The sequence below is a fragment of the Colobus angolensis genome, unplaced genomic scaffold (genome assembly GCF_000951035.1).
Source record: "Colobus angolensis palliatus isolate OR3802 unplaced genomic scaffold, Cang.pa_1.0 Scaffold397, whole genome shotgun sequence".
In the NCBI taxonomy this organism is placed as follows: Eukaryota; Metazoa; Chordata; class Mammalia; order Primates; family Cercopithecidae; genus Colobus; species Colobus angolensis.
In genome coordinates this window covers 691,426-710,399 of record NW_012117343.1, presented here as the reverse complement: position 1 = coordinate 710,399, position 18,974 = coordinate 691,426, and the positions used below count along the sequence as shown (strand labels likewise).

The 18,974-nt window shown below is 41.5% G+C and overlaps 1 protein-coding gene across 1 annotated transcript in view; it reads right to left on the bottom strand.

The window, feature by feature from the left end:
* The window catches only part of FGD4 (FYVE, RhoGEF and PH domain containing 4), a 276,256-nt gene that overhangs the window by 8,354 nt on the left and 248,928 nt on the right, over nucleotides 1-18,974 (bottom strand). Inside the window, exons 11-15 of the mRNA XM_011955160.1 lie at nucleotides 16,793-16,965; nucleotides 12,186-12,216; nucleotides 11,577-11,669; nucleotides 10,834-10,959; nucleotides 3,685-3,825 (exon numbers count right to left, since the gene is read on the bottom strand). Of these exons, the coding sequence (XP_011810550.1) occupies nucleotides 3,685-3,825; nucleotides 10,834-10,959; nucleotides 11,577-11,669; nucleotides 12,186-12,216; nucleotides 16,793-16,965 (564 nt within the window). The remainder of the gene's footprint in view (nucleotides 1-3,684; nucleotides 3,826-10,833; nucleotides 10,960-11,576; nucleotides 11,670-12,185; nucleotides 12,217-16,792; nucleotides 16,966-18,974) is intronic.

The window sequence follows — 18,974 nt, the reverse complement described above, 5'->3', positions numbered from 1 at the left end:
ACAAAGCAAGACCCTGTCTCAAAAAAAAAAAAAAAAAAAAAAAAAGCCAGGTGTGGTGGCACATGCCTGTAATCCCAGCTACCCAGGAGGCTGAGGCATAAGAATTGCTTGGACTGGGGAGGCAGAGGTTGCAGTGAGCTGAGATCGCACCACTGCACTACAGCCTGGGCGACCGAGTGAGACTCTGTCTTAAAAAAAAAAAAAAAAAAAAGCTAAAAAAGGGAACAAAACCATTTAACTAAATGGTAGTTTTTATTATATGCCTTATGGAAACTAACTGTTTGCTTCTATTTTCTATCTCTGAAACTCTTCAGGTAGTCCTACTCAGTGTTATCCATGCTGGTCTCCAGGTTAGCAAATGGTTTTGTTACCAGTTTCTGGTAAGCACACAAAGTAGGAGTACGTGTTAAACTTTTATAACAATTTGAATTTGTGATGATATCCAAGTACATTATGGTGTATTTTACAAAAATATTGAGCTGTGATAGTTTGGGGAAAAAAACGGATGCTTCATCATAGATTGATTATTGATTTATTGATTGATTGATTGAGATGGAGTTTCACTCTTGTTGCCCAGGCTGGAGTGCAATGTTTCAATCTTGGCTCACTGCAAACTCTGCCTCCCAGGTTCAAGTGATTCTCCTACCTCAGCCTCCCAAGTAGCTGGGATTATAGGCACATGCCACCACGCCCGGGTAATTTTTGATTTTTAGTAGAATGGGGTTTCACCATGTTGGTCAGGCTGATATTGAACTCCTGACCTCAGGTGATCCACCTGTCTCAGCCTTGGTGCTAGGATTACAGGCGTGAGCCACCACAACTGGCCACAGACAGTTTTTAAAGCAGCACTGGTTAGCAAACGATAGCCCACAAGCCAAATCCAGCCCACTAGTTGTTTCTGTATGGCCCATGAGCCAGGGAAAGTTTTTTACGTAATCACTTACAATTAATTTGATGATAGAGAACACTAACTTCGGATTCCAATTAAGTGAAAGGTTATCCTCCCCCAAATAATTCCATTCTTATTAGTAGATCCTTATTATTATTTGAGACAGAGTCTCGTCCTGTCACCCAGGCTAGAGTACAATGGTGCGATCTCAGCTCACTGCAACCTCCATCTCCCAGGTTCAAGCGATTCTCCTGCCTCGGCCTCCTGAGTAGCTGGGATTACAGGCGTGCACCACTGCATGGGCTAATTTTTGTATTTTCAGTAAAGACAGTGTTTCACCATGTTGACCAGGCTGGTCTCCAACTTCTGACCTCGTGATCCGCCTGCCTCAGCCTCCCAAAGTGCTGGGATTACAGGCATAAGCCACCGCATCTGGCCGATCCATATTATTAAAAAGCCTAAATAAATATATTCTAATTTTAATTTTGTAAAAAAAAATTGTGGAAATTTGTTTTCTCTCTTCTTACAAATATGTATGTAATATCCCTGGTTTGGCCTCTTGGTCTGCAAAGACTAAAATATTTTCTCACTGACCCTTTAAAGAAAAGTGTGTTGATCACTGTTCTAGAGCATATAACATACTAGCTGGTACAGAATCCGTCTCAAATATGCATTTAAGTTAATGTGTGCATGTACATACTTATCTCCTATGTATGGACTTCATACTATATATTTATTTCATTATATGAGTTGACCTCATAAGTAATTGATTAATTTTTGCCCAAGTATAAGGTTCTCTAAAAAACTAGCTAGAGATTTTTCAGAGATACAGCCTGAAGCTGACTCTTAAACCAAGTTCCCTGACTCATTATATTGTGCCAGTCTCATCAGTTGTTCCTATTAAGTCTTGAGGCTGTGTTCCTGATGTCCAATGAAGCATGCCTTTCCATCCTTACTGCCTGAGAAAGCCCCAGTTTGGTAGGCCATACAAGTAACATCTATACCCTAGAAGAATGACTTTAGTGTGTAGGCCTATACTTAGCTTCAAATGGACCTTGAAGTTTGTCATCCTTTTTCAATTAACAGAGGTGTCCTTTGTACACTTATAAGTGTACAGGTATACTTGTATGCGTGCACAATGTAAATGCTCAATCAATACTGATTCTTTTTTTTTTTTTTTTTTTTTTTGAAACGGAGCCTCGCTCTGCCACCCAGGCTGGAGTGCAGTGGCCGGATCTCAGCTCACTGCAAGCTCCGCCTCCTGGGTTTACGCCATTCTCCTGCCTCAGCCTCCCAAGTAGCTGGGACTACAGACGCCCGCCACTACGCCCGGCTAGTTTTTTTTTTGTATTTTTTAGTAGAGACGGGGTTTCACTGTGTTAGCCAGGATGGTCTCCATCTCCTGACCTCGTGATCCGCCCGTCTCGGCCTCCCAAAGTGCTGGGATTACAGGCTTGAGCCACCGCGCCCGGCCAATACTGATTCTTTAGAGATTCTTTTTTTTTTTTTTTAGACGGGGAGTCTCACTCTGTCGCCAGGCTGGAGTGCAGTGGCGCGATCTTGGCTCACTGCAACCTCTGCCTCCTGGGTTCAAGCGATTCTCCTGCCTCAGCTTCCCAGGTATCTGGGACTACAGGTGTGCGCCACCACACCCAGTTAATTTTTGTATTTTTAGCAGAGACAGGTTTTCACTATTTGGCCAGGATGGTCTCGATCTCTTGACCTCGTGATCCACCCGCCTCAGCTTCCCAAAGTGCTGGGATTACAAGCTTGAGCCACCGCGCCCAGCCTCTTTAGAAATTCTTAAATCAAGTAGGTCTATGATTTTAGATACATAGCATTTTGATCCTGAGCCTATTCTTCTATAGACTTTCCAGGCTACCTTGAACTTACTGCTACAAAGGCCTTATTATATAACCTATCCCTTATATTGTTAATATTTCTAGATGTAAAACTCATTTCAGATAAGCTGCATTATAGTTCTCAGGCTTGGCGGGGGTCTGAATTTTTTCTAGAACATAAGTCAAATTAACTTGGGAAACATTTCAGTAATATCTCAATGCAGTTATCAGATTACCATCACTGACAATTAAATGACTATAATAAACTAGATATTTTACTATAATAAGTTGGAAGAGTCTGTCAGGTAATAGCACTTTTATCTAAAGTGGTTTGTAAAGCCAATATGATGAAATTGAGAGTAAAAGTTTCCTTTATAGAAAATATACTACAATAATTTGGGTATTAGAAGAGATGCCAGTTAATACTGAAATATTTGGCTATAACTACTGTCACGAAATCAATGTATTTCATTCTTAAATGCATGTTGATTTAAATAGTGGCTCCCATTTTCTATGCATCCAAGCAGAATCCCAAAAGTCAGCAAAATAGAACAAAATCATAAATCTTGCTCATTACACAAACTGTTAAACACTCAAAGAAATAACAAAAAGATACTATTTGTATTCCTCATAGGTAAGAGGATTCTGTTTCTTCTATAAAAATCTAGGTTGGTTCATGCCTGTAATCCTAGCACTTTGGGAGGCCAAGGTGGGCAGAAACCCTGAGGTCAGGAGTTTGAGACCAGCTGGCCAACATAGGGAAACCCCATCTCTACTAAAAATACAAAAATTAGCCCGGCATGGTGGTGTGGGCCTGTAATCCCAGCTACTTGAGAGGCTGAGGTTGCAGTGAGCTGAGATCGCACCACTGCACTCCAGCCTGGGCAACAGAGCGAGAGTCTGTTGCAAAAAAAAAAAAAATCTAAAAGATATCCAATATTTAATACTTCTTACCTCTAAAATTCCTTTTCTTTTCTTTTCTTCACTGTCTGTGAATCCACTTATGATTTGATAACAGTCTTTACAAACTTTGCTCAATTTACCACCATCATATTCAAGTTGAGCTTTGTAGTCAGAGCATTTCCAACAAACCACCTTAAATTTAAAAGAAAAATGAACAGTAATCATATTTAAAGGACACGATTTAAGCAGTAATCAGTTATAGGTAATAATAAATGAGAAAATGTTAAGCATAGAAGGCAGATTTTTGTTAGAAAAAGAACATCCCTATAAACACTAGAAGCACGTATCATGGTGTTTCAACGCTGTTTGTGACGAGCTCTGCTCACTCATCCTTCTTTTCCTGGCCTCTAAAGGCAGAAGTCACTCAAAGGCTTAGTCTAGATCTTGACTCTTCATACTTCTGGATGTTTGTCAATATCCTTTCCAAACTGCTCACGACCTTCCCTGGTCTCTCTTACCCCACCTCACACCCTCCTCCCAACCCAGTCCCCTCTGACAGTCCTCTCTATTGCAGGAAATGGGGCAGTCATACAACTGGTCCTGTGTCAGACACACAGGAGTCATCCCCAAAATCTCTTTCGATCTTACTCAAGGATTTTCCATTTTACAAAGTCCTGCTGATTTTACTTCCTAAATATTTCTTCAATCTATTTTTCCACAACTTCCTTACAAGAACCCAACTCCATGGCTACTTTTCTACTTGTGACTGGTCCTTGTAGCATTCTTACTGGTTTACAGGCCTCCACTCTTACGCCTCCTCCAAGCTATAATATCTTCCAAACAGTGGAGTGCCACCCTTTAAAAAGTGCTAATCTGGGTAGGTGTGGTGGCTCACACCTGTAATCTCAGCACTTTGGGAACCCGAGAAGGGCAGATCGCCTGAGTCCAGGAGTTCCAGACCAGCCTAGGTGGAGACAGTGCTAGTGCACTCCAGCCTGGGTGACAAAGCAAGACCCTGTCTCAAAAAAAAAAAAAAAAAAGCTACTCTGATTTATTCCTCTTCTATTTAAAATCCTTCAGTCTTTCCTTTGCTCTTGGCTAAAGAACCAACTCTTAATCATGGCCTACAAAGTCCTGCATAATTTGCCCTCTTTCTGGACTGTGTCTTCAGTGACACTGGTTTCTTACAGTTCCCAAAGGCCATGCTCACCGCCTCTCTCCTCTCTGCTTCACTAAATTAACTTGTGCTCACCCTTCAGATGTTGGCTCAAATTCCAGTTCCTCAAGGAGGACTCCTCCAAATCCCAGACACAGTATGTCTCCTGTCAGCGCTCCCTGTATTTTCTTTCATAGCACTGATTACAGTTTTTAATTATATTCTTGCATTATTATTTGATTGTTTTATCTCCCTGACAGGGCTGTAAGCTCCAGGATAGACTGTCTTTGAGTATTCTGCTCACCAGACACACAATAAACATTTACAGAATACCAATGAATGAATGACTAGGATGCCAATGTGCATGATTTCTTAGTGATAATCTTTTACTATTATAGAATAACTGTTTAAATCTTCTAGTTTAACAGATTATCTTCTTGCTTATAGAAGTATATTTTCCCCTCAATTTATAGTAGACAAATTGTATTAAAGAAAATATATTAGTCAAATTTTTGGTGTAGGTTTACAGCATTTAAAATTCATGATAAAAATGGTCTACTGTTTGCTCATAATTACAACGAAATTCCTCTGGGATTTAGAATTAGACATACCTGTATTGGCAAACACATACCATCCCTTTTGTTTGTTTTCAAACCATAGCACAGTATTTTGACCATGCACATGCAAACACATTTTTTGTTTGCTTACTGAAGGCAAGTAGGCCAATACCAAAAATAATTTCAGGCAAACTCAATGATAGATTTTTAAAAGTCTTATCCCAATTAAAAAAAAAAAAAAGCTATATGGACCAGGCATGGTGGCTCATGCTTGTAATCTCAGCACTTTGGGAGGCCAAGGCAGGTAGATCACGACGTCAGGAGTTCGAGACTAGCCTGGCTAGCATGGTGAAACCCCGTCTCTACTAAAAATACAAAAAATTAGCCCGGCATGGTGAAGCCCGCCTGTAGTCCCAGCTACTCGGGAGGCTGAGTCAGGAGAACTGTTTGAACCCAGCAGGCAGAGGTTGCAGTGAGCTGAGATTGTGCCACTGCACTCCAGCCTGGGTGACAGAGCGGGACTCCGTCTCAAAAAAAAAAGCTGTTTGCTGTCAATTTAATTTTGATCACAAAAGTACTGTAGTGAGTCAAAAATAAGTCTGAGGAAAATAGGAAGAATAACTAAAACAACTATCAGTAAGAACTGTTGCACTTAAGCACACAATATATTCACTCATAACACTGTAAACACCTACTGTTCTCTGTCTCCCATTCCTTTTAGGAGAAGGGCTATGATCTTTAACTTGGTTTACAAGGCCCTCCAAAAATTGCCACTGCCTCTCTCCAGCTTCATTCCATAGTTTGCTCCTCACTTTTTCCATATGAAACTCAGCTCAATGGCTGACCAAATCATGATCAAATTATGTTAACATGTAGCATCACTGCATTTAAATATTAGCAATATAGTTATTAACTTATAATCAGAAACATATTTTTGGATAAGGAACTTGAAATTCCATAAACAAGAGGGGAATTTATAAAGTATCAAAGAAACACAAAAACTAGAAAAATTATAAGTTTTTATAGAAGTTTATATAACTTTTCATTTTTTATTTTTTTGAGATGGGGTCAAGACCTGGGGTCTGTCACCCACGCTGAAGCACAGTGGTGTGTCTTGGCTCACTGCAGCCTTGACCTCAAGAGCTCAAGCAATTCTCCCACCTCAGCCTCCTGAGTAGCTGGGACTACAGGCGTGTGGCCACCACACCAGGCTAACTTTTTTTTTTTTTGAGATGTAGTCTTAGTCTGTCACCAGGCTGGAGTGCAGTGGCGTGATCTTGGCTCACTGCAATCTCCACCTCCTGGGTTCAAGCCATTCTCCTGCCTCATCCTCCCAAGTAGCTGGGATTACAGGCACGTGCTAGCACACCCAGCTAATTTTTGTATTTTTAGTAGAGATGGGGTTTCACCACGTTGGGCAGGATGGTCTTGATCTCCTGACCTTGTGATCCACCTGCCTCAACCTCCCTCCCAAAGTGCTGGGATTATAGGTATGAGCTACCATGCCCAGCTGAAGTTTATATAACTTTAGGATATAAAAAGACTATGTAAACAGTCATAATGAAATACATAACCACGATTAAATATGTTTTTGACTTTTGCTGCTGTCAGTATGACAGACTAGATAGATACTCTGAGAAGAGTTTTACTATAATACAACTGGATCCTGGACAAAATTCAGCAAATAATTGTAATGCTTTACTTCTTAACATTAAAGTAAGAGAACTTTCCAAGGCCCCCAAACCCAATGAACAAACAAAACAACACACATACAATAAGCTGAAATTGTAATGGTGAATGAATGGAGCAAACAAAGCTCGGGTTGGACAGTCCTGGGATTAGGAGACAGTCCATGGGGCCTGGAGGACAAGGGTCTGAGACTTGGTCATTACGCCAAAACTTATGAAAGGAAGATGATGAAGTATCAACCAAATACGAGCTCACAATCAGAAGAGACTAATTACAGCAGAAAGCAAGTCTCCAGGAACTAGAATTTAGTAGAAACAACAGATTTGGAACCCTTGAAATGTCTTCAGCTACTGGCATTATTAGACACAAATTTGAAAATTACATAAGAAATGTTTGAAAACATAAAGTGGCAAACAACAAAAACTATCAGAAATGATCAGGCAGATTTGGAAGGAAAAAACTTTTGGAAATAATTAAAGTTAAAAATGAACAAAACAGCAGATTTGCGACAACTGGAGAGTAAATGAACAAAACAGGAGATAGAGATGAATAAAATGCTATAGAGAGAGACACAGGGTAGAAAACAGGAAAGACATGGAAGATGGAATGAGGTGATGTTATATATATCTGAACTGAATTCCACAGGCAGAGAGTAAGAAAAAAGAAAAACAAGTAACAGAAATAACATAACTTTTCTAAGAGTCCATTTCTGAATTATATAATGGAGAAAATACAACCTTCCTCACAGGGGAATTGAGAAATCATAAGCAACAGTATACACAACACACTTCAAACAATGCCTGGCACTGGTACATCATAAATGGTAACTGCTATTGTTTTTATTTCTGCTCCTCTCCCCTTCATTTCAACTTGCTTCATTTTTCTATTTCTTATGTCAATAGCACACTGCCATTTATCCAGTCACCCAAATCTTAACATTAAAGTCATTCCTGACTACTTACTCCCTGTCTTTCTCAGCTCTTTCTTCATTGAACCAATTCCCTTTAAAGTGTGATCAAATCTCAGCATCTTACCATGGCATCTCTAGCTCTCAATGACCTGATTCTTACCTACACCATTCCAGCCTCAGTTTTCTGCCAGTCTTGCAGTGCTTACTCCAATATCAAGCAGCTTGTGTCCTCCAATACATAACACGTGTATCTTCAGGGTGAAGCATGGTTCTTTAGATTATCAGGAAGCACCATCCTTTAGGCTGCCATGCCACCAAGGGAAACATTTGGGATCACAGCAATAGGTCTGGGTGCCTACCCTTATCTCAAACACCAGTAGAATTCACTCCATGTCATGCCCCACTTTCCTGTTTATCTCATATCCCAGGAAAACGCCCAGCTCTCTGGTTATTTTCTCAGCCTCACCCCCAAACATATTGCTCTGTACATAATTTTTTTTTGAGACGGAGTCTCACTCTGTACCCCAGGCTGGAGTGCAGTGGCGCAATCTCGGCTCATTGCAACCTCCGCTTCCCAGGTTCAAGCGATTCTCCTGCCTCAGCCTCCTGAGTAGCTGGAATTACAGGCATGCACCACCACGCCCAGCTAATTTTGTATTTTTAGTAGAGACGGGATTTCTCTACGTTAGTCAGCCTGGTCTCGAACTCCCAACTTCAGGAAATCCGCCCATCTCAGCCTCCCAAAGTGCTGGGATTACAAGCGTGAGCCACCGCGCCCGACCTCTGTACATAATTTAATCTAGTTCAGTCCCCATCTCCCACTTTCCCCTCCATTGGGCCCTCTGGACCTTTCACTCTAGAATCAAACTCTTCCATATCCTCAGGTTTTTTTCTCTAGTGGAGGCTTTTTTTTTTTTTTTCCATTTCACCTTCTGTTACCTCTGAGACCTCAGGGCTGAGAATTGAGGCGTGTATTCCCTGACTCTTCTTGCCTTCAAAAACCCCTGGGAGCTCTGAGGCCCATCATCGTCTGGCTCTACCCATCTCCCCTACTGAGTTAGCATCTCCTCATCATCTGCCCCACACCCACTCCTCAGGAATTTCTCACTAACAGATCATAGTTCTCTGCTCTACCACAATGTATGTGGACTTCAGCATTCACACAACAAGCCCAGCTCTGCTGCCTTATATCTCTGCTGCCAGCGCCGTGCAGTCTACCTTCTCTGTCCAATCTCATGGTCACCCCTGGGACTGGGTCACCACCAGAGGGTGAACCCTATCTGGCATGCCAGGTTCACATATCCCATTTTTTTCACCAACATCTCTCTTATTTCTAATTCATTGGCCCCAAGATGTCCGCTACCATACGTCTCTGAACTTACCGAAATTATTCTGTCCACTGACCCCACCACTTTCTCATTAACCATCAGCCTGTTTCCCAGCTTTCCTGCTCTTTTTTATCCAATTGAGACTTCTCTTATTCATTATTAACTCTCTGATGCAAATACTTCCCTTCTCTTCCAGTGTTCTTCTCGTTACACTTACTCTAGATAAATCCTGCTATCTGCCTTCGCTGGCCTCAGTTGCTGTATCTTGTTAGAGAAAAATCACTGCCATTAAGCTGACTAGTGTCCCTTTAAATTTATAACTGTAAATTTCTAACAGGTGCCCAAGTCCAGCTTTGTTTCTCTACTAGGCTCACCTTTCTCTGCCCAGAGAAAATTTTCACACTTAGTCCTCTTTCTTGAATCTCCCCATCTCTTCCTCCTTCCCCTTCACTTTCAACTGATGACTCTACTTCATTCTTCAGTGAACATACAGACATTGCACCTAAATGGAGTCAGGTGTGGTGGCTCATGCCTGTAATCCCAGCACTTTGGGAGGCTGAGGTGGGCAGATCATGAAGTCAGGAGTTCGAGACCAGCCTGGCCAACATGGTGAACCCTTGTCTGTACTAAAGATACAAAAAATTAGCTAGACATGGTGGTGCATGCCCGTAATCCCAGCTACTTGGGAGGCTGAGGCAGGAGAATCACTTGAACCCGGGAGGTGGAGGTTGCAGTGAGCCGAGATCACACCATTGCAGTCCAACATGGGCAATAGGGCGTGACTCTGTCTCAACAACAACAAAAAAGTATTTAGCCGGGCGTGGTGGCTCACGCCTGTAACCCAGCACTTTGGGAGGCCGAAGTAGGCAGATCACCTGAGGTCGGAAGTTCAAGACCAGCCTGACCAACATGAAGAAACCCCATCCCTACTAAAAATACAAAAATTAGCCAGGTGTGGTGGCGCATGCCTGTAATCCTAGTTACTAGGGAGGCTGAGGCAGGAGAATTGCTTGAACCCGGGAGGCGGAGGTTGCAGTGAACTGAGATCACGTCGTTGCACTCCAGCCTGGGCAGCAAGAGTGAAACTCTGTCTCAGAAAAGAAAGAAAAAAAAAAGGGGGGGTTGAGAAAGAGCCGATAATCAATAGAGACAGGGAGAAACTTCAGACAGTGAAAGTCTATATGCAAAGATCTTAAAGCATCATCTTAAATACCAACCCCTCAGATAGGTCTCCTTTGTCTAACCAAAATTGGTTCCAAATCTTTCTCTGTTACTAATACTGTCCATTTTTAACTTCTCAATTGTTTTATTTCATCTATAGTAATTTGAAATTCTTATTTGTCTGTCTTCTCCATTACAATGTAAGCTCTGTAAAGCCAGGGAACCTTTTGTCTAACGTTTTTTCTCCGGGGCTCAGCACAGTTCTCTGCACATAGTTGGCACCAAAATAAATTTATTAAGTGATTTATTGAAAGTCGTTTTTTTGTACGTCCTAAGTTGATGACTTTATATCACTTATATAGTTACTAGCAACCTTAATGATCAAGAAATCTCACTTACATATCCACATGCTCGACAATGATGCCTCCTTCGTGTCAGTGCATTGAAAGGCTCTTTACATTTCATACACATTGTCACTTCATTATCTCGGATCCATCTTGGGGCTCTTTTCCCTAGCTCAGCAGTCTAAAAAGGGAAGAAAGATTCAATTTTAATAGAAAAAAACTATAATTCCCTTTTATTATTATTTTTTGAAAGAACTTTAACTATATTGCTCAAACCATGTTCTGAGACTCAAGAACAAGACCGGGTGCGGCGGCTCACGCCTATAATCCCAGCACTCTGGGAGGCTGAGGTGGGCAGATCACCTGAAGTCAGTAGTTCGAGACCAGTCTGGCCAATGTGGCGAAACCCTCTCTCTACTAAAAACACAAAAATTAGCTGGGCATGGTGGCATGCACCTATAATCCCAGCTACTCCGGAGGCTGAGGCAGGAAAATTGCTTGAACCCGGGAGGCAGAGGTTGCAGTGAGCCAAGATTGCACCACTGCACTCTAGCCTGGGTGACAGAGCAAGACTGTTTCCAAAAAAAAAAAAAAAAGAAAAAAGAAAAATTCAAAGAAGTTCAAGTAGAATGAAAAGTCACTCACTATTGTGTTCATCTAAGAAAGAATGAGATTCTGTCTAACCAGCCAGTTCTGACATCGTAAAGGGAAAAGGTTGGAGAACAAAATGATTAGACAGATCTTCTGCACCTGCAAAGATATGAAAGAGCTTGAAGTTAAGAATTTAATTCAACTCACAGAAACCTCTGACTGAATGTCATTATCCTTTGCAATTGCATTTCTGAAGGTTTCATGCCTTTGATGAAAAGCATCGATGGTTTCTTGAAGGGCCTAAAGTATAAGTAAAATTCAAAGCACACATTAAAGTTTCTCATATAAACCAACGAATATACTTTATCAAACAAATATCTATGATAGGAATCATTTTGAAAATTAAGTGAACCTGTTCTGATGACTGTATATTAAAACACACACAACAATATATGCACATTTGTATACACAAAGATGTTACTAAAAAACAAAAGTGAAAATAAGCTGGGCGTGGTGGCTCACACCTGTAATCCCAGCACTTTGGGAGACTGAAGCAGGCAGATCGCTTGAGCTCAGGAGTGTGAGACCAGCCTGGGCAACATGGAGAAACCTCATCTCTATGAAATACAAAAAAAATTAACCAGGCATGGTGGTGCATGCCTATAGTCCAGCTACTCGAGAGGCTGAGATGCAAGAATTGCTTGAGCCCAGGCACAGGCTGCAGTGAGACATGACGCACCACTGCACTCCACACGGGGTGAGAGTGAGACTCTGTCTCAAAAGAAAGAAAGAAAAGGAAATAGAAATGAGGCGTACCTTGATCCATTCTTCTTTGTCTTGCGCAGAACTAAAACAAAACAAAATTAAAGTGAATGTAAAGAACATTAATGATTCACAGCCGGTGAATAAAACTATGTTTTCATGTTGTCCCAACTTTCTGGAAAATTCAGGGATGTTATGGAAGGAATTATAACAAAAATTAATCTCTGGCAATTAAGCAAATAAAAATCTTAAAAACAGGTTCAGACTATTCACTGACTTTGGTACACATAAAAGTTGATGGGGTTAGTTAGGTTTAGCTTCCATTAATATACTGTCCAGACATGAAGTCTAATCACCATCATCCGGTTAGATATATCAGGTGACTGTATATATAGCATTACACTGAATATACAACAGCTAATCTTCCAGTTTTCTAAAACACATGAAGGCTACTAAAGGCTACTAATCACAACCCATCTTAGAAGAGATAGTAATTATCTTTGAGAATCTAAAATATCTCCGTAAAGCCTTAGGGAGCTATTTAACATTTCCTTTGATAAACAATTTAATTTTATTTTCCAGTTCTTAGAAGGCTTTAGGCAATACCAAACCTAACTCCTTTTAGATAAAGAAAAGCATATAAAAATTTTAAATGCCTGTAGGAAGGAGGTGTTATAAATTAAGAGACCCCAGTGTTTAGTAATTATCCTTAGAAAACAAATTTCCTTGACTGTAGTCAGGTTCCCTTTTTCCTATAAGGCAAACGTTATTTCATCTTTCTTGCAGGTAGCTTATGTTGCTGGCTGCTGTCACATACCGCATTTGAAAAATCCTCTTTAGTGGAGTCTGAACTGGGTAAGATCTCCAAATTGAAAAATTCTGAAGAGGATGAAAGAGTGTGCTCTATCTGTTTGTATGTGCTTGGTAGAGGGGCTAAGTTTGAATTCCAGCCTGAAGGTCACCTGCCTGCCCATTGGTATGAAATATGCATGAGGCTAGCTGAAGGATTGTTTCTGTGTCACAATCTATCTTTCCAGCAAATTGATTATTGAACACCATGATGTGCCAGGAATGCTGCTGGAATCTGTGTCCGCCAAGTGGAAGCTTCTGCTCATTGTTCACCTGGGGGCTTCAATCTTGCTTCTCAAAATTAAAAAAAAAAATTAAAAATTAAAAAACTCTCCCTATTGCTCTGCCTTGCCACCACAGCTCTGTTGCCCTGGAAGCACAGTTATTTGCTAGCTGCTTTTAGCCTTTCAAATGCAGAGAAACCCAACAAGTCTTTATAGCTTTTCATTTTAGTTTTTAGTTATGGTAGATTGTTTTCTCCTTTATATTTTTATTTCCACTTAGCAATAGAAAACCATAATGGTATTCTGTATATAAAACAGAATCCTTTTTATCTTTTTGAAAGTAGAAGAAGAAGCACAAAAGTACTTCAGTCTTGAGGCTGATTCACACCTTAGCAAGAAAAGTAGGGTCATTTTTTCCCAGTTAGCTTCAGAATCAAATACTCTTTCAGTATCTCCAAATATATACCCAAGTTTTGATTCCACATAATTCCTATGGCACTCTGACTTTCTTGGAACTTCAGTGTTTCTTCCATTCTTAACAGAGCATGATAGGCTGGGTGCGGTGGCTTAGGCCTGTAATCCCAGCACTTTGGGAGGCTGAGGTGGGCGGATCACCTGAGGTCAGGAGTTTGAGAGCAGCCTGGCCAACATGGTGAAACTCCATCTCCACTAAAAATAAAAAATTAGCTGGGTGTGGCGGCATGTGCCCATAATCCTGGCTACTCTGGGAGGCTGAGGCAGAAGAATTGCTTGAACCTGAGAGGAGGAAGTTGCAGTGAGCTAAGATTGCACCATTGCACTGCAGCCTGGGTGACAAGAGTAAAACTCAGCCTCAAAAAAAAAAAAAAAAAAAAGCATGACAGATCATACGGAAAGTAATCACTTAATTCAGATGTTCAATATCACGATATAAGCACAAATATAACTAGAGCAATGAGATTAGGTAAATAAAAATTTTTTGACAGAATAACCATGTTTCCAACAAGAAATGGAAGGTATCCAGTACTGTGTGTTGGAATGTTATAAAGTGATGACTGCCTGTACTTAAGAAAATTCCTCACCAATTAGCCCCATCTTGATGAGAAAATAGCCCAACTGGCTAAAGGAGGACTGAAAGTATGCATTCAGGCAAACTAAGAAACTTTAGAAATATCTCCCCTGTAGTTAGACACATCTCTTGGGTTTGCAGATTGGAAGTGTGCTGAAATTTCAGAGTCAGCAATGCCTTCATTCTTTCTGCAACGAAAACTATGATGATCAGAACTATTGATGAGGCTGGGTGTGGTGGCTGACGCCTATAATTCCAGTACTTTGGAAGGCCAAGGCGAGTGGACCACCTGAGGTCAGTTCGAGACTAGCCTAGCCAAAATGGCGAAACCCCATCTATACTAAAAATTCAAAAGTTAGTCGGGCTTGGTGGCAGGCACCTATAGTCCCAGCTACTTGGGAGGCTGAGGCATGAGAATCACTTGAACCCAGGGTATGGAGGTTGCAGTGAGCCAAGATCATGCCACTGCACTCTAGCCTGGGCAACAGAGTGAGACTTTGTCTCCAAAAAAAAAAAAAAAAAAAAGAACTATTGATAGTGTTCCCTGTTGCCAGGGCCATTAGGGCCATTAGCTCAGCAAATCAACCAGAGTGAGGACTCAGTCAAGAGCCTTCAGCAGAGCACCATATATTCTGCCCTTGGGTTTGAGGAGCTAGGGCCCAAACCTACCATGAGGTAGAGAAACAATGACACTCAAAGGCAAGTTTCAAATGCTACCTGCTCCCTAAGGAAAAGGAAGTTCAGTATATAGTCTCTGTGGAAAATCAAAGAATGGGCTGTTTCTTCAAACTTTCCCAGCCTGCCCACATTCCAAAACTGTAAATTCACGAATTCTTGGACTCCCTGGGCACAGATTCCTGTTAAAATGATTTATTCTCTTTTTAAAATCTAAAATTTCAGCTTTTAAGCAGTTACTAAGTACGAATATTCAGGGTATATTCACCTGAGCAGCCAGAAGCATAAGCTAATGGTGGAAAGGACCAGAAGAATATTCTGAGTCTCCATGGATTCTGGGATATTGACACCACTAGAGCTAGGATTGGTTCTTCACCCTCTGCTCTGTGATCCCTGAAGTATCTAAATTTTTACCAGCCATGCATTAGAACAATAAATGGATGACTTCTTCTTATTATTTTTTGAGACAGAGTCTCACTCTGTTGCCCAGGCTGGAGTGCAGTAATGGGATCATGCCTGGCTAATTTTTGCAGTTTTAGCAAAGACGGGGTTTTGCCATGTTGGCCAGGCTGGTCTAGAACTCCTGATCTCAAGTGATCCTCCCACCTCAGCCTCCCAAAGTGTTGGGATTACAGGTGTGAGCCACTGAGCCCAGCTTGGATGACTGTTTTCTAAAGCAGGTATTTCAAAACCTGACAGCACTCTGTATTCCAGGGGTTCATGCATGAGGTAGCTCTGATCAACTGCAGTGGTTCTCATGGACTTTTTATCCTTTAAAAATGGTTACAGGCTGGCTGCAGTGGCTCACGCCTGTAATCCCAGCATTATGAGAGGCTGAGGCGTGTGGATCACCTGAGGTCAGGAGTTCGAGACCAGCCTGGTCAACATGGTGAAACCCTGTTTCCATTAAAAATACAAAATTAACTCGGGAGGCTGAGGTATGAGAATGGTGTGAACCCGGGAGGCGGAGCTTGCAGTGAGCTGAGATCAGGCCACCGCACTCCAGCCTGGGAGACAGAGCGAGACTCCGTCTCAAAAAAAAAAAAAAAAAAAAATTTGCCAGGCGTGGTGGCAGGTGCCTGTAATCCCAGCTACTCAGGAGACTGAGCCAGGAAAATCGCTTGAACCTCAGAGGCGGAGGTTGCAGTGAGCTGAGATCGTGCCATTGCACTCCGGTTTGGGCAACAAGAGTGAAATTCTGTCTCAAAAAAAAAAAGTAAGAAAAAAAAAAATGGTTATGGGGCTAGGGAATGTTAGCCAGAACTCCAAACCTTTCTGTCCCAATAAAAATATAACAAGAGCCATACCTTCTAGAAGTCCTGGTTGTCAGAGGCCACCTGAGTCCCTAATGGCTCCCTTCATGTATTCTGCAACTATGGTGGGAGAAATTTTACCCTTACCACCCTGCCTCTTATGAACATTTCTTTCCATTCAAGTGCCCCTAAGGCCCTAAAATGTAGAGTATCTGAAAGACTCAGAGATTAGCATGGAATAACAAGCATCAATAAATATTTGTGGGCCAAAAGGAGGGGTGGAAGGATTAGGAGAGAACCTTTTCCTGTAAGTCAAGGTACTGGCTTGATGGCAATAATTTAATCCTCTGAGTACCCTGTATTTCTGAAGAGTTAATCAATTTACTGAACTCTTACTGTCTACAAACCACTGTCCTAGGCACTATGGAGGAATTGAGAGAGAGGAGACATGACTCCTGCTTTTTAAGAACCTACAGCTCTGCATTTATATCCAACCAGAGTCCCAGAGATCTGCAGTATTCACTTGGGGAAAACCCTCAGAGCCATTCTGTTCTAACGATTTATTCTGATGCTTGCTTTTGGAAAGCAGTGTGATAGAAATGGTTCCCTTACCTGGCCTGCAGTTCCAGTGTTCTCTCTTTCCCAGATACCTGGAAAGTATGTGGATATTCTTCATTTTGAGTCTCTACAATTTTCATTCCATCAATGCCAACCCTGGTTCGAACTGTGAATTTAGAGCCTACCAAGCTGAATCTGGGCACACAGTACAGCAACATGTTGTTGAACTGCAAGGAAGGAGAACATGTATCAGTAAAGAAAATAAATAGGGGGAACTGATCAGTGATTTTTTTTTTTTTTTTTGAGACGGAGTCTTGCTCTGTTGCTCAGGCTGGAGTGCAGTGGTGCGATCTTGGCTCACTGCTAGCTCTGCCTCCTGGGTTCACGCCATTCTCCTGCCTCAGCCTCCCGAGTAGCTGGGACTACAGGCGCCTGCCACCACGCCTGGCTACTTTTTTTGTATTTTTAGTAGAGATGGGGTTTCACCATGTTAGCTGGGATGGTCTAGATCTCCTGACCTCGTGATCCGCCCACCTCAGCCTCCCAAAGTGCTGGGATTACAGGTGTGAGCCACTGTGCCCAGTTGGAAACTGATCAATTTTAAAGGCAGCCCTAGACAAAAATTCTAAGTAATTTCTAGAGAACCCAGTACTTCCTGCATGAGAAAAATTATTTTCTAAAACATTGAGGTTTATGCTTGTATAAAAAATCATATTCTCGCACTTTGAAAAATGTATTTCCCATTCATGACTCATACATATTTTATTGATATTCATTTAAATCAATAATTTTGTACTACTGTACTAAGCAAATTAGTTCAATAAATTCACAACAAATTACTAAGGACCTTTGATACACCAGGAGCTTAATTTCTTAACCTTTTAAGTTCTTAAACACAAGAATTTCTCATTGATGTATCTTAGAGGGCAAATCTAAAACTAGGTGTTAGAAGAAGAGAGTAATATTTAGCAATAATTATTACATTTGAGATAGGGTCTCACACCGTCACCCAGGCTGCAGTACAGTGGTGCAATCATAACTCACTACAGTCTTTAACTTCTGGGTTCAAGCCATCCTTCTGCCTCAGCCTTCTGAGCAGGCAGGACTATAGAAACACACCACCATGCCCAGTTAGTTTTTCTTAGTAGAGATGAGGTCTTGCTCTATTGCCCAGGCTGGTCTTGAACTCCTGAACTCAAGCAATCCTCCTGCCTTGGCCTCCTAAAGTGCTGGGATTACAGGCCTGAGTTACCACGCCTGGCCTCAATTAAAAATTGTTTTTGTAGACACAGGGCCTACCTGTGTTGCCCACGCTGGTCTTTAACTCCTGGCCTCAAACGATACTCCCACCTCTGCCTCTGGAAGTGCTGGGATTATAGTGTGAGACATGGCACCTAGTCAGCGTTTTTTTTTTTTTTTAACTGGACTGTTGAATGTTAAGCTTTTAAAAAGTAGCCTATTTATTAGTTCGAATCTCATTAGAACATGTGGGGTTTGGACATTAAACCCTACATAAAAAGCAAGCCACAGGGCCAAGGTCTCTGTGATCCCACAGTGCTCTTGAATAGTATTATGAATCCTTAATTCTTGCTTAAAAATTGACCACATATGGGCCAGGCATGGTGGCTCACATCTGTAATCCCAATACTTTGGAAGGTTGAGGGGGGTGGATCACCTGAGGTCAGGAGTTCGAGACTTGACTGGCTAACATGGTGAAACCCTGTTTCTACTAAAAATACAAAAAACTAGCTGGGCACAGTGGCGTGCACCTATAATCCCAGCTACTCGGGAGGTTGAGGCAGGAGAATCACTTGAACCCAGGAGGCTGAGGTTGCAGTGAGCTCAGATCGTGCCATTGCACTCTAGCTTGGGCAACAAGAGCGAAACTCCATCTCAAAAAAAAAAAAAAAAAGAATTTACCACATATGAATTTTCTGAAAAGCCATCAGTTTTATTAGAGGTCTTTAAAGGCAGAGCCTTATTCTTTACAAGATGTACCTTTAAAAATGAAGACTATCCCTGTCTCTACAAAAAATACAAAAATTAGTCAGGTGTCGTAGCACACACATATAGTCCCAGCTACTCAGGAAGCTAAGGTGGGATCCCTTGAACCAGGGAGGTAGAGGTTTCAGGGAACTGAGATCACACCACTGTACTCCTGCTTAGGTGATAAGAGTGAGATTCCATTCAAAAAAGGAAAAAAAAAAAAAAAAAAAAAAAAGAACTATTGATAGTG